The sequence below is a fragment of the Onychomys torridus genome, chromosome 4 (assembly GCF_903995425.1).
Source record: "Onychomys torridus chromosome 4, mOncTor1.1, whole genome shotgun sequence".
Classification (NCBI taxonomy): Eukaryota; Metazoa; Chordata; class Mammalia; order Rodentia; family Cricetidae; genus Onychomys; species Onychomys torridus.
In genome coordinates this window covers 99,967,805-99,980,939 of record NC_050446.1, presented here as the reverse complement: position 1 = coordinate 99,980,939, position 13,135 = coordinate 99,967,805, and the positions used below count along the sequence as shown (strand labels likewise).

Sequence of the window (13,135 nt, the reverse complement as noted above, 5' to 3'; positions counted from 1 at the left end):
TGGAACTATTTTGACTTGTATAACGTTCTCATGATACTCTTTGTGTATCTCCTCACAGCATGCCACATCCTGGAGTGTCACAGTGGAATGGCCCAAGATGTCATAAGCACCATAGGGCAGGCCTTTGAACTCCGATTCAAACAGTACTTGAAAAACCCTTCCTTGAACACTTGGGAAAGGTCAGTCAGGAGTTACATAATTATTTAACTTTCTTTCTTTCTGAATATTTGGAACGTTACTATGATGGTGGGGCATAGGGCGTATGCTTTTGATCTCTGCACTGGGGAGGCAGAGGCAGGTGCATCTCTGTGAGTCCAAGGTCAGCCTGGTCTACACAGCAAATTCTAGGCCAGTCAAGGCTACATGGTGAGGCCCCATCTGAAAACAAAACACCAAAACACTTACTATGATGTTTTGAAGTCCACTAATGCGATGAATATTTTTTCTTACAAGTAAGTTTCAGTACGAAAATCAGAGCTGCTTACTTTTCTTCCACTCACGTTTATTCAGACACTCTTCTGACACTGAAGTGGAAGGAATCAACTGTGTTTCTCCAGGGTTACACAAAGCTATGGACAGCATGGAGTTCTAAAATAACGAACATTAACAAGCTCCCCTGGTTTTCTTTAACCCTGGATCTCGTGCATATTAGCAAGAACCAAACTGAAGAGTAAACCAGTAAGATCAAATCTCGGCGGGAAGCTGTTCATTGCTATTGTTAATAGTCTGTGGGCTGAAGCAGATGTGACCCAAAAAGCTGGTGTCTGAGGCCATGAAAGCTGATCTTTTCAGGCCACCACCTGCCACCAAGTTCACGCTCAAGAAGTTAAATCCTTGAGCATTTTAAAATGTTCCCTTTCCCAAATTGTCATCCCGTATATCAAGAAGCGCTGGGTCTGGGGCTGCCTCTCCATGAGGTAGATCATCCAGGGCAACAGAGGAAAGGGTCGCCCTTGATGCTAACTTTTACCAATAGTCCTACATGGTCATGTGGAATGGCAGGTTGGCTCATTCTAAAAAGACTTGATTTGGCTTGGGAAGATGGCTCAGTGGGTAAAAGCACTCAGCACTCAAGCCTGATGACCTGAGTTCTGATCCCAAGAGACCAAGTAAGAAGATGGCCCTGGGGCATGCACCTGCCATCCTGGAACTCCTATGGTGAGCTGGGAGGTGGAGTCAGGAGAAGCTCGCCTGGAGTCCACAGTGAAGCAGCAGAAATAAGAACTGTTCCCCCAAACAAGGGTGAAGGCAGAACTGACTTCCCACATGCGTGCCACGGCACACACACGCCTGCACTCAATCACATCGCCCTTCATAGGCATGCAAAATCACAAAGAGATTTGATTTGACTTATTCTTTTTATAAGAAACTTTTGTTAATTCCAATTTGGAAGAAAAGCCTATTTGTTTCTTTTTTTATCCTGTTTCAATTTTTAAATCAATTGCATGTTTATAGAATTCTCCCACTTGCCACATGTGACTCTAATAGTTCTTTATGAAAGCCATACTTGTCTAGGTTTGTGCAGACAAGATAGTGGCCATAGATCTCTTATTCTATTTCATCTTAGTTTGGTAAACTCGGCTAGACCCTCTACCCAAAGAACAATATATAGATTTTCTTTGACCAAAACATTTCCAAAATGAAACAATTGGAGTAAGCCAGAGATACTCAAGAAGACTTTACATTTTTGTGATGCAAGGCATTGTTTACTATCAATATTATTACTGCTAGAGAGAAATGCAAAAGTCTCACTCTTGACACTCTTCATTGGCTTCCTCCATTTGGATTATCTACAGACTTCTAAACAATTCAGCACACAGCAGTCCAGATGTTTGACATTGCTTAATCACAGCAATAAACTTAAAACTCAAACACACAGTTTCTCAGGATGATTTGCTTGGCTCTGATCTCTTTGTATTTCCTATAGCCTTTGAATCCCAACCCAGCCTCCTGGGACTTCTTTTTTCCCCTTACAGCGAGGAGGTACACGTCGACGGCACACCTGAAGACAGAGATCATGACTACTACAACGCAATTCCAGGGAAGCAGCCACCTGCAGGAGGCATTTCAGATGTGCGGATCAAAGTTCAAGCTGCAGACCAAATGGCTTACTGCCCTATCCGGTGTGAAAAGTTGTGCTATTTAGTAAGTGATGTTTTATTGTTACTGGTACCATAGACATGAGTCTGTTCTTACCACTAGAGCCCTCGATTTGAGGATTTTTCAAAAGTGAGTTTAGCAAAAGTACCATCTTCCTCAAAAGCAGGGTGATCTACAGTCTAACGCTCCCATTACCCTACCCACAGCTTCTGCAGATGGCGTCATGTCTGTCTTCACTAGGAAGACTAAAACCATCCAATGCATCACTATCATCTTTATCTTTCCGCATTCCCCAGTCTTCCCATGTTCCCGCTTCTCTTCATGAGCCACTGTGTCCAAATATGACCCTCCCCTGTGCTGACGCAACCCTCCTGCCAGCCCTGTGCCTTCGTTCTGTCCAATCTCTGTCTCAAAGTCACCCCGTTGGTTCTCTCTCTTCTGCCTGTGGATAAGCTTTGGCCACTGCAACCCAACCAACACTGCCTCACCTCCTTGCACTCCCGCTTGTAAGGACCACCATCTTTATCCTTGCTCTCACATGGACACTGTGACTTTGAGACCCCCCAATGCCGACAGACAACCTGGTGTAAATGACTTACAATGGCCCCTACTGACTTACTTGTTAAATGACCTTCTCCTGCATCTTTAAGGCTGGCACCTATTGGATGCTGTTCCGAGAGTCCTCTTCTGTTGGCTTCCTAAACATCATTTTCATCTTGGTCCTCCCTTATCGAACCTTTCATTTCTGCTCCTGTGTCGTCTCTCGCCGGACATTTTCATTGTAGTTGAAAGAATCCTGACAGTGAACACTCACATGTGTAACATTTATCATCCATGATCCAGCTTGAAATTTGTTTTTGCATATTTGTTGTGTCTAGATCTGTTCATATATGTGTAATTGTATGTCTGTGAGCACACATGGAGCCAGAGGTTGATGTCCAGCACTCTTCACCATATTTACTGAGGCAAGGTCTTTTGCTGAACCCAGGGCTTGCCCGTTCAGCTAGTCAAGCACTCAGCTTGCTCAACAGATTCTCTCTCCCTTCTTCATGTGTTGGGATGGCTGGGAGCTGTCTGGTATTTACATGGGTGCTAGAGACCTAGACCACAGTCCCCTGGCTTCTCTGGAAAGCTTTCTATCCACTGAGGTATGCCTCCACCTTTTTCTGATGCTTTCAAAGGCAAGTTCAGTCCTTCCCTTCTACCATGTTTTCTTCTGTTTCCCCCTTGAAAACCCAGACCTACTTGCCACCATGTAAACATGTCCGTGGCTCCTCCTGGGCTTAGATCTTACCTCTAGCCCGAGTATACCTCTGTCCTCTACCTTTTCTACCGTTCAGCCCTTACCTCTCTCTTCAGCTCCAATACCAAACTATGTAGCCCTGGCTTGAACTCACTGAAATCCACCTGCCTCATGAGTGCAGGGGTTAAAGGTGCACTACCATGCCACACTCCATTCCCCTAGTCATGTTTACTCACGCTACTCTCCCTTTTTCTATCATCAATAGACTTTGTCTTTTCTTACATTTTGGAGCCCATATCAGCTGGCGTCCAGTATCCAGGCTTCCACCATGTGAATATCCTTTTTAGCCACTCAGACTTTGCTGAACCTAATCAAGTTCTGGTCTTACTTGCCTAAATGACTCTGAAAGCCACATGCCTGTCACTGATTTCATGACCGCAGATCATCTTACATGCTATTGGTAGATAAGTCTATAAGTCTATTCATTTATTTTAATTTTAAAAATGTGTGTGTGTGTGTGTGTGTGTGTGTGTGTGTGTGTGTGTGTTGTGCACACATTCATGTGTGAGGATATGTGCATGCTGCAGCATGAACATAAAGGTCAAAGGACAATATGAGGGTGAGTAACCTTGTCTTCTACTTGCTGAGACAGGGTGTCTTTTGTTTGTTTGGCTTTATACCATAGGCTAGATGTTCTGGGAGGTTCTGGGCATTCACCCACCTCTGCCTCCCATTTCTCCCACACATGCACTGGGATTACAGAGTTCTACTGCATAGGGCTTTGCATGGACTCTGAGAATCCAAACTCCAGCCTTTACAACTTATGCAGCATTGAGCCCTCACCTCTCCAGCCCCAGATAAATCTTTCTAAAGCATGCACGCTGCACTTCTTCAAGGCACCAGCACATCTTCATTCCATTGATGAAGAGCATACATGTGAAGATGAGGATGACTGAAGCCCTCTAATTGGCTGAGGTTTGCAAGAGTGACAAGTGAGTCTAGCACAAACCTCAGTAGAGGAGGGTTCTAGTTTGTCGTCTCAAAATGAGGTAGAGATCAGGATGGCTCAGCTTGTAAAGTGCTTGCAATGCAAAGCATGGGGCCCTGACCTTAATCCCCCGAACCCACATTAAAAAAGAAAGTCAGGTGAAGTGGCATGTGCTTATAGTCCCAGTACTACGGGGGGTGGGGGGTGCAAGAGACAGCTAACTGGGGCTCTTCAGCTAGCCAGCGAGCCTGGCCTAATCAGTGAGGCCCCTGGTTCCAGTGGGAGACCATGTCTCAAAAAACCCAAGTGGACAGCTCCCAAAGAACCACACCCAAGATCGTCTTCTGTCTTCCATACTTATGAGAACACACACTCACAACACACATCCACAAACATCCACACAAATGAATTAAGCATCACTTTCTAGCTTAGACTCTGAGTGCTGGAATGTGACTTCTGGAGCAGAGGGGCTCTTAAGACACAGGATGTGGACAACCCTTTTGAGACCCCCCCCCATCACTTCTGCAGCTAATTCCAAAAGGAAAACCATCAAGTACAAGATTCTCTGTTCCCAGCTTGTCAGACTTCTGTGCCAGAAAGTGAAGTTGCCTGCTCTATTTACTTGAAAGGTATTTTTTTTTTCTTGGTGAATTTTATGAATGTGTCCTTTTGATAAACATCCTGCAACCTGTTGTTTGTGCAGCCCGGGAACTCTAAGTGCAGCGGTGTGTACGAGAACTGTATGGGACAGAGCGGGTCAATAGGTAGGTACACTGCAGTCCCAGCTGCCACTCCAACTCCTTTGAAGTCATATGAATGTGTGGGCCCCTGCTCTTAAATGGCAGACATCAGACTAAACATGCAGTCTTTGGGCTGCATGTTTCTCAGAGTAGCCAGGATGTCATCATGTATCATTCAACAGCTTCACGCTTCTCCCTTGATCTCATGTGGTCCCCAAGCTGGGGGCTGCACCTCTGGGCTTTTGCACTACTTTGACATCATGAAAGCTCTCACTGGAAAGGGATGTCTTCTGTGCAAAGCTCAAGGAAGTTCCACTCCAAAGACTAGGTGATGAGTTAGTATAGAAACAGATGCCGATTCCACTGTGATTAAGATGTAACCTGTGTTCTGGTTTGGCAGAGGGAACTGGGGAGATAACTGAGATGTGAGTGTATCGATAACCTCCCACCATAACCTTGCCCAGGAGCTCTGTGCTCATCACTGTGTGTACTCACGGCTACAGGACAGAAGTTCCTGTTACACAAATGCAAGGCTTCAACTGTCGTATTAGAAATATGTTTATAAAAGCAGTTGTACTGCCAGCTAGTGGTTTCATTCTAATTAATTGTCAGAACTATTTATTTATTTAGGAAGGTAAGTCTTTCAGGGTTAGGTGGGGAAGGAATTAGATAACTTTTAAGGACTCAGCAGACCATTAATCACCTTTCATATCTATTTTTGCCAGTATAGCCTACTCACCATTTTTATACAATTGGAGACACACGAAGGTCTTTTGTTTGTAGAATATCTTTGATTATCACCATTCTACATGTTGTACCAAAAGATTCGTGAGCTAAGGCAGCATTTTAACCTCCTAAAAACATAATTCCTTTTGATAGAAATTAAATTCCATACTGGTACTTGCCTTAAATCCCAGCACTCTGAAGTAAGTCAGACAGAGCTCTATGAGTTCAAGGCCAGCCTGGTGTACATACCAATTTGGGGCCAGCCACAGCTACATAGTGAGACTGTGTCTCAAAAAAAATTTTGTCCAAGAAATTCCTTATAGTCAATTAAAACCCTAAGTTAATTTCTTCTTAGCCTTTTGGCTGAGATCAAATGTAAAACTCTAAACTAATTCTTAGTTCCGCATCTGAAAAATGAAACGAACTGACGCTAAGTGCAAGTACCTCTGAAACCGTGCTCTCTCAGAACGGTAACTCCTCCTTCCCCTCCTGGGAGTTCCCAGCTAGATTTAGCAATGGGCTGGACCTTTCCCACTCCACAATACTCTCACATGTTCCCCCGAGCTGGAGGTGACTGCTGTATCTCATGTAGTCTGTATTTACTCTACAATCTCCTCAGTGATATTATTGAGGCCTCTCACCGCACTTAATTATAAAAGTAGATGTGCATCTACATTTCAGCTCTTGATAATTTTGAGTATGGGAAGAATTAGAATTTGGGAGCAGAAGTCTAACCTGGTTAGGTCATTATCATCTCTAAGCTCATAATGATGCTTAGAGAGAGAGCTTGCCCTACCAGTAGAAGCATTGTCTCCAGGCCTTCACTGTCTTGCAGTGATCTTCTAGTCGCCTTTTATTTGTGAAATAAGTTTAAAGTTGGCACCCCCAACCCTACATCCACTTGACCAAGCAAGCAGTCACAGAATGCACAAATACAATGCCCTGGTGGCCCCTCCCTCTACAGAGACTGGTACCTCCCTTGGGATTTCCTACATACAAAGTGTAACCTTGGAGAGATGACAGGAACAGCTGACAGATGGAAACAGGGAACGAGGAGCAGCATTAAGAGTGTAGTTGTACCGCTGGGCCTCTCTCTTCACCATCGTGTGAAGTCTGGTGTGAGCTTGTCCTGTTCGGACCACATCAAAGGGGTCGCAGGGCCGAAGAAATAGAAGAAGAAATGCTGTTTTACAGTTAGGCAGTCAAGAGCTACGGCACTGGGTGCAGGGAACATCACTGCTTCGGGTACAACCTCATGCCGATCCTGGAGCATGTACAGCTGAAACTTATAAATGTGCTCATTTAAACAGAGACGCCAAAAAATTCACCCTGGCATCCTTAGGTCACAACCATCTGGATGATGTGGAGTCAGTCCTTCATGCCATCAGATCATGAAAGATTGTGCTAATACCCATGCATCACATAACAGACATGGGAAGGCTTGCAGCTGTGAGCAAGGTGGACATTACCCTTGCTTTTACAGAACATGCAGCCTTGATGCAGTACAGACCTTAGCCAGTAACAGACATGAGAGAATTAATTACTCCCATGGAATGGCCTTCAAAGCTTAAGTCCAAACTTCCAGGGAGGCAGAGAGCCATCTAGTCTGGAGGGTAAGGGACGGCTCTACTGAGAAAAGGTTTGAATTGACATTTGAGGCTTAAGTGGCCATCATACATACTGCTGAAGGCCAATGGGACTCTGGCAGGGCCGTGCAAGTGAGGCCAGGTAGACAGAGGAGCCCAGCAGAGTGTGGGAAGCAACAAGAAGGTTTTTAAAGCTCTGGGAACTGTGATTGGATTTTCAGTCTTAAGAGAGCATTTGGCCACGGTGGTCGACTGGGATGAAGTGGAGAGAACAGGCTGAGTGGTGGGAGGGTAGAATCCATTCTACCGAATATAGCTAACCATCAGTGGGAGGCTGAAATTGACGAGAAAAACCTGAGAGAGGAGACAAGCACTAGACTTTCTGTCCTTTCTGTACTCAAGGGCTGGAGAGACGGCTCAGTCCTTAAAAAAGGCTGGGCTCACAGCAAAAATATAAGAACTTCACTCGATCCACTCATTGATTACTTTTAAGGTAACAGTGCAAAGGAAATAAGACTGTGTATTAAATCACAAGTCCTTAAAAGGGGGTTAGCGACCGATGTTCATTCAGTTCAGCATGATAAATTTTCCGTCCTCCCAGACTATCCCCCTGCGCTGGCGCTGTTTGCTCGCCAGGTGCCTGTGTTCCCTGGCCATTTATTTCAGGGTTTCCTGTTAGCTCGTGGCTGCTTCTGTCAGTGGTGCCGCTGAGGAAAGGAACTGTGGCAGAGAGGCGAAGGGAGGCCAGACCTTGTTGGGGTCAGAGTTCAGTCCTTGTTTGGGGTGGGCATGCGTGATGCACAGCTTCCTGTTGCTCTTCAATTCTGACATGATTTACATAGCAAAATTAGAATGTTCACTGCTCACCACGCCAGGTATTCCCCATGAGAGCGGGACGCACAGTGACGCTGCAACCATGAAGAACTGTCGGGTGGATCTCTTTGATGACCCCTGCTACGTCAATACACAGGCTCTTCAGAGTACCCCTGGCTATGCTGGAAATCAAAGGTCAACTCAGCTACAAGGGAGCCCATGGCACCTTGGAAGTAAGTGCCTTCCCACTGCCTGTGTTCTTAGTATCCTGGTGTTGTGGCAACTGGTCACTACCGATTACCATGCGCTTGGCGTCTGAGCGCAGTAGCTCCCGATTCTCCTGGTTATGAAGCTCGCATGTCCAAATCAAGCTGTTGGCAGCACGGACTCCTCTCTGTGCCCTGAGCGATCTGCCCGGCGCCCCTGTCCTTGTGTCTGCCGCGAATTGGGAAATGTCAACAATGCCTAGCTTACAGGCACTCCAATCCCTGTGTCGGCCTCACCTCTCTTCTTCCTGTGGCTCCCTTCTCTTTGTCCAACAGGACAAGTCACTGCATTTTGGGTGAGATGAGGTAGTTGTGACCGATCCTTAATTTGGTTATATCTGAAGAGACCCTTTTGCCAAATTAGACAGGCGATTAGGGCTTGAACATATCTTTTGAGGGGACACTACACATAGGCAGTCTCTCACTTTTAAAATCTATCGCCTTGGCTTCATCTTTTCTTTTTTTCTTTCTTTTTTTTTTTTTTTGTCGGGCGATGGTGGTGCACACCTTTAATCCCAGCACTCGAGAGGCAGAGCCAGGCAGTTCTCTGTAAGTTAGAGGCCAGCCTGGGCTACAGAGTGAGTTCCAGGAAAGGCACAAAGCTACACAGAGAACCCTGTCTTTAAAAAAAAAAAAAAAAAAAAAAAGTTAAAAAAATTTTTTTTTAATTTTATTTATTTATTTATTTATTTATTTTTGTGTGTTCATACACATGCACAAATACATACAAAGGCACTCAGGACAATTTTCAGGAGCGGGTTTTCTCTGTTCACATTGTGGGTCTGGGTCTTGCACACGAGTGTGGGGATTGTAGGCAAGTGCTTTTACCTGCTAACTCTTGACCTCAGTCCTTTGCTGTAGTTAATGACAATCAGATCTCTATGGACATGCTGTGAATTTTAAGGATTTAGCACATGGTTTTTAAATAATTCTTCCAACATTGAATTCACTTCCATTTCTTTTGAGTCTCTGGTGTGTATTTTTAATCAAGGAAGGGCTCTCAAAGCCAGACGGTAATCCTGCATTTGTTTCTTTGCAAGAGAGACAATGGCCACTATATCTGTTCTGTTTAGTGACCGTGCTATTTTTAACCCCATCAAACCCCTAGATAAGGCATCTGTACAACATTGAAATGTACAGATGTTCTGTTCTCCAGTCATACACTTCAATTGTGGGTCAAACACTATGAGGCGAGCAATTGTTTTTCTGCCAACTTGCTTGGGGTGGTGAATGTGTAAGTAGAAACACAGATAAATAAAAGCTAAATAAGCCTAAAGCCTAAAATCTTTTGAAAAATAAACAACAATGTTTTTCACAAAGTACTGGGCTCAGCAGTGTGATACTAAACTTGGCTTGCTCCAAAGCTGAGGGGGGCCTGTCATTGCCAAGGAAGCTTCCTCAGAGCTGCCAAAATTCAGCATTTCAGCTAGGGAGGCTGTGGGCTGAGACATTTCAAAATTTGGTTGGGCCTGGCCTTCAACAGAGCCTTAGATGAAGTGGCCCTCACTGTCAACTGTATGACAGGTAGTCTATCTTTTGGCAGAAAAGAAAGATGACTCTTCTCACACAGTCCAGCCAGGCTCATTGTGTGGAAGCAAGTACTAAAGTGGGGGTCGGCATTTCAGGTCTCAGGGCACCCGTATCTGGATGCAAAGGAAGAGGATATGCCTGGGCAGAGGGAAGGCCGGACACAGCACAGGCTCCCAGATACTGTAGTGTAGAATTGACTGGCTTATTTATTTTTCCTACTTATTCAGGAATTGGGGGCCCAGGGCTGGGACTAGGCAGAACATCTGTCTTCCATGGCTGGTTCAAGGTGTCTTTGTGGGTCCTTATCTGTATTTACACAATGAAAGGAAAGACAAGCAGTGCATAAATATTCCTTTAAATGATGTAACCCAAAGTGGCAGACATCATCTCTTCTCACTGGAAGACATCATTCATTTTTTCACTCACCATTGTAGAACCCAGACACATGGCCACCTCTCTGTAAAGGAAGCTAGAAGTTACTCTATCTGGGTTCAGTAGTGAGGTGGCAGGGAGGACATTACCTGTTGACAACTAGCTATCTCGGCCGCTGTGTACATTTCTACCTCTGAAACAGCCAAGTGACGCTCTATACAACATATCACACAGCATCCAATGGCTGTGCTGTCCTTATCACCCACCAAACTGCCTTACATCTGTACTCAAGCCCGATGGTGGCGTAGGTATACAACTGCCCTGAACACTCACATTCACCAAGGGACAGCAGCACTGGGAGTCCTGATGGCAGGGACTCTGAAGACTTTCTGAGCCAGAGACAGGCATCACTTGCTTCCACCCTGGCCCACTTCTGCGAGATGCCTCTTGTCCTGAGGTCTCTGCTGTGCCCCCTGGCTTGTTCCTGCCACCACCCTCCACGTTTCACCTGGACCAGATGCCAGCATGGGTGCCTCTCGGGAGTCTTCACCTCTTTCCAGCCTGTTTCACACTGCCACGGCCATGAGAGTTTGAAGTTTGTTTTAGGAGTCACAACACAGAACAGGAAGGCATGTCAATTCCTTGGCAATGTCATTTCTTCAGAAACTTGGTACAGAATCATCCTTTTCTTGTTGCTTTATTGTCTTGTGGATCTCTGGTAATCTATCCTCTCTTAAGCTGCTTTCTCATTACTTGAGTGGCCCTTTGTTAGGCTTATTGTTTTATGTCAACAGTTTCCTCTGATTACTCTCCATGCTGATGAATTACTAAGGACCTACTACTTACCCCTCTGCCTGTCTTTAAAAAATGAGCACTCCCCTCTGAACCTGCCCTTCTGTTTTAGAATAAGTGTGTCTGTGCGCGGCATATCATAAGCATGCAGTTCACTTAGCGTCAGTTATCACACAGAAACAAGGTATTGAGTAACGCACCACAGCACTGAGCCATGACAGCCGGTGATGAGACCAAGGTTGACTTTTTCTTTGTTTTTGTTTCCCAAATTAAAACAAATGAACATATATAACTTTTCAAGTTAAAATGAATTGGAAAATCTATCACATAGTTTGCTTCTAACAGAATTTGATGCTAAGAGAACATTTGAAATTGCTCAGTGCACTGTGTCGTATCCTAATCTGGGAACCTGTGTTAGAAAATGCTGTCTGCATCCCCAGGCTGGCCCATGACTGTTGACTCTTTTCAAGATGATATAATGTCTGTTTTCTTTTGTTTTGTCCTTGTCCAAAAGCTGTTCATAATCTCAGAACAAGCCAGAAGCACACACCACATTAAGCTGCCTGCACCCTCACAATGTATGTCTGTGTACACTGCCTCGCACTTGTGCAGAGCATGTCCCTGACATGATGCATGCCTGCATGCATTGCTCTGCACTTGTGTGGCATCTGTCCCTGACACAAACATACACAGGACTGCTCATTAGACATTTTCCATCGTACCCAAGAACAGGCAGTACCAAGGCCAACTACAAGTATTAGTCAGTGTCTGGACACATTTCCTCAGGCCCTTTCTGGCAGCAGTGGAAGAGGTGGTGATTGGTGGGAACATTCTTTCCAACCGTTAGCTTTTAGACTGAAGATTTTTTTACAAGATATGTTCGTGGTGCTGACTATAATTGTCATGTGCACAGACATTCTTAAGTAGGGCAGGGCTCCAGCATACTGACAGGGGACTTGGGCTATCTATAGGGTACTGCAGGTTGTTGACACCAGTGATGTCGAAGCATGGTGGAATGTAAGTTCCACAGTTTGAATCCAGTGCATTCCTCTTGATGAGACCCTTCCCTAAGGGCCTGTAAATGCTCCTTTGTGTTAGTGAAATGAAGACTGGTCTCTATGCAAAGAGCCTTTCCTAAAACACAGTGCTGGTTTCTGTGGTTTATTTTGTGTTAATTTGCCATTAAATATATGACTTTTATCAAAATTCAATCATAAAAATGGATAGTTAACTATTTTGGTGGATTTATAAAAGATTTATTTATTTTAATTATATATATATATGTACATACATATATACATATACATATATGTGAGTGTGTGTGTCATGTGTGTCAAGCCCTGGGCCCTGCCTAGTACATCACATGCATGTAGTGCCCATGGTGGCCAGAAGAGGGAACCAGATCCCTTGGAATTAAGAGTTATAGGTAGTTGCATGCGCACCTGTGAGTCATAGGAATTGAACTCAGGGTCCTCTCCAAGAACAGCAAGTGCTCTTAACCTCTGAGCCATTTATTTTGCTTTGAGGAAAGACCTCATTGAGTTGTATAGGCTTGTCTCAAACTTGCTGTGTAGCCCAGGCTAGACTTAAATTTTCAGCAATCTTCCTGTCTCAGCCTCTAAGTGTGCTATGTCTAGAAGATGCTGTGTATCATCCTGACACCATTGCTGTCTCCTAGGGACCTTCACGGGCACTACAGAGATAGGGAGGGTAGCTAGACAAATTTGGAAAATGTAAAGAGTTTTACATCCAACGCCAGTGCCTTGGCGTTTGTGGACTAAAAAGCCCAAGCTTTGGAGTCAGATGGTCCTTGTTTGGAATCCCAGATCTACAACATTAACAGAGAGGCTTTGAACAAGAAACTTATACTTTCTTAAAATCCAATGTGGGGGCCTGTCTAATTGTGACAATAAAATAACACGAACTATGTAAAGCCCCTACAAGCACCTTCTATAATGAATGGGAACCACAGTAGTTAC

The 13,135-nt window shown here is 44.7% G+C and overlaps 1 protein-coding gene across 1 annotated transcript in view; it reads left to right on the top strand.

The window, feature by feature from the left end:
- Shc4 (SHC adaptor protein 4) overlaps positions 1-13,135 on the top strand; it is a 98,240-nt gene that overhangs the window by 76,650 nt on the left and 8,455 nt on the right. The window contains exons 7-10 of the mRNA XM_036184176.1: positions 59-179; positions 1,977-2,145; positions 5,035-5,095; positions 8,259-8,429. Of these exons, the coding sequence (XP_036040069.1) occupies positions 59-179; positions 1,977-2,145; positions 5,035-5,095; positions 8,259-8,429 (522 nt within the window). The remainder of the gene's footprint in view (positions 1-58; positions 180-1,976; positions 2,146-5,034; positions 5,096-8,258; positions 8,430-13,135) is intronic.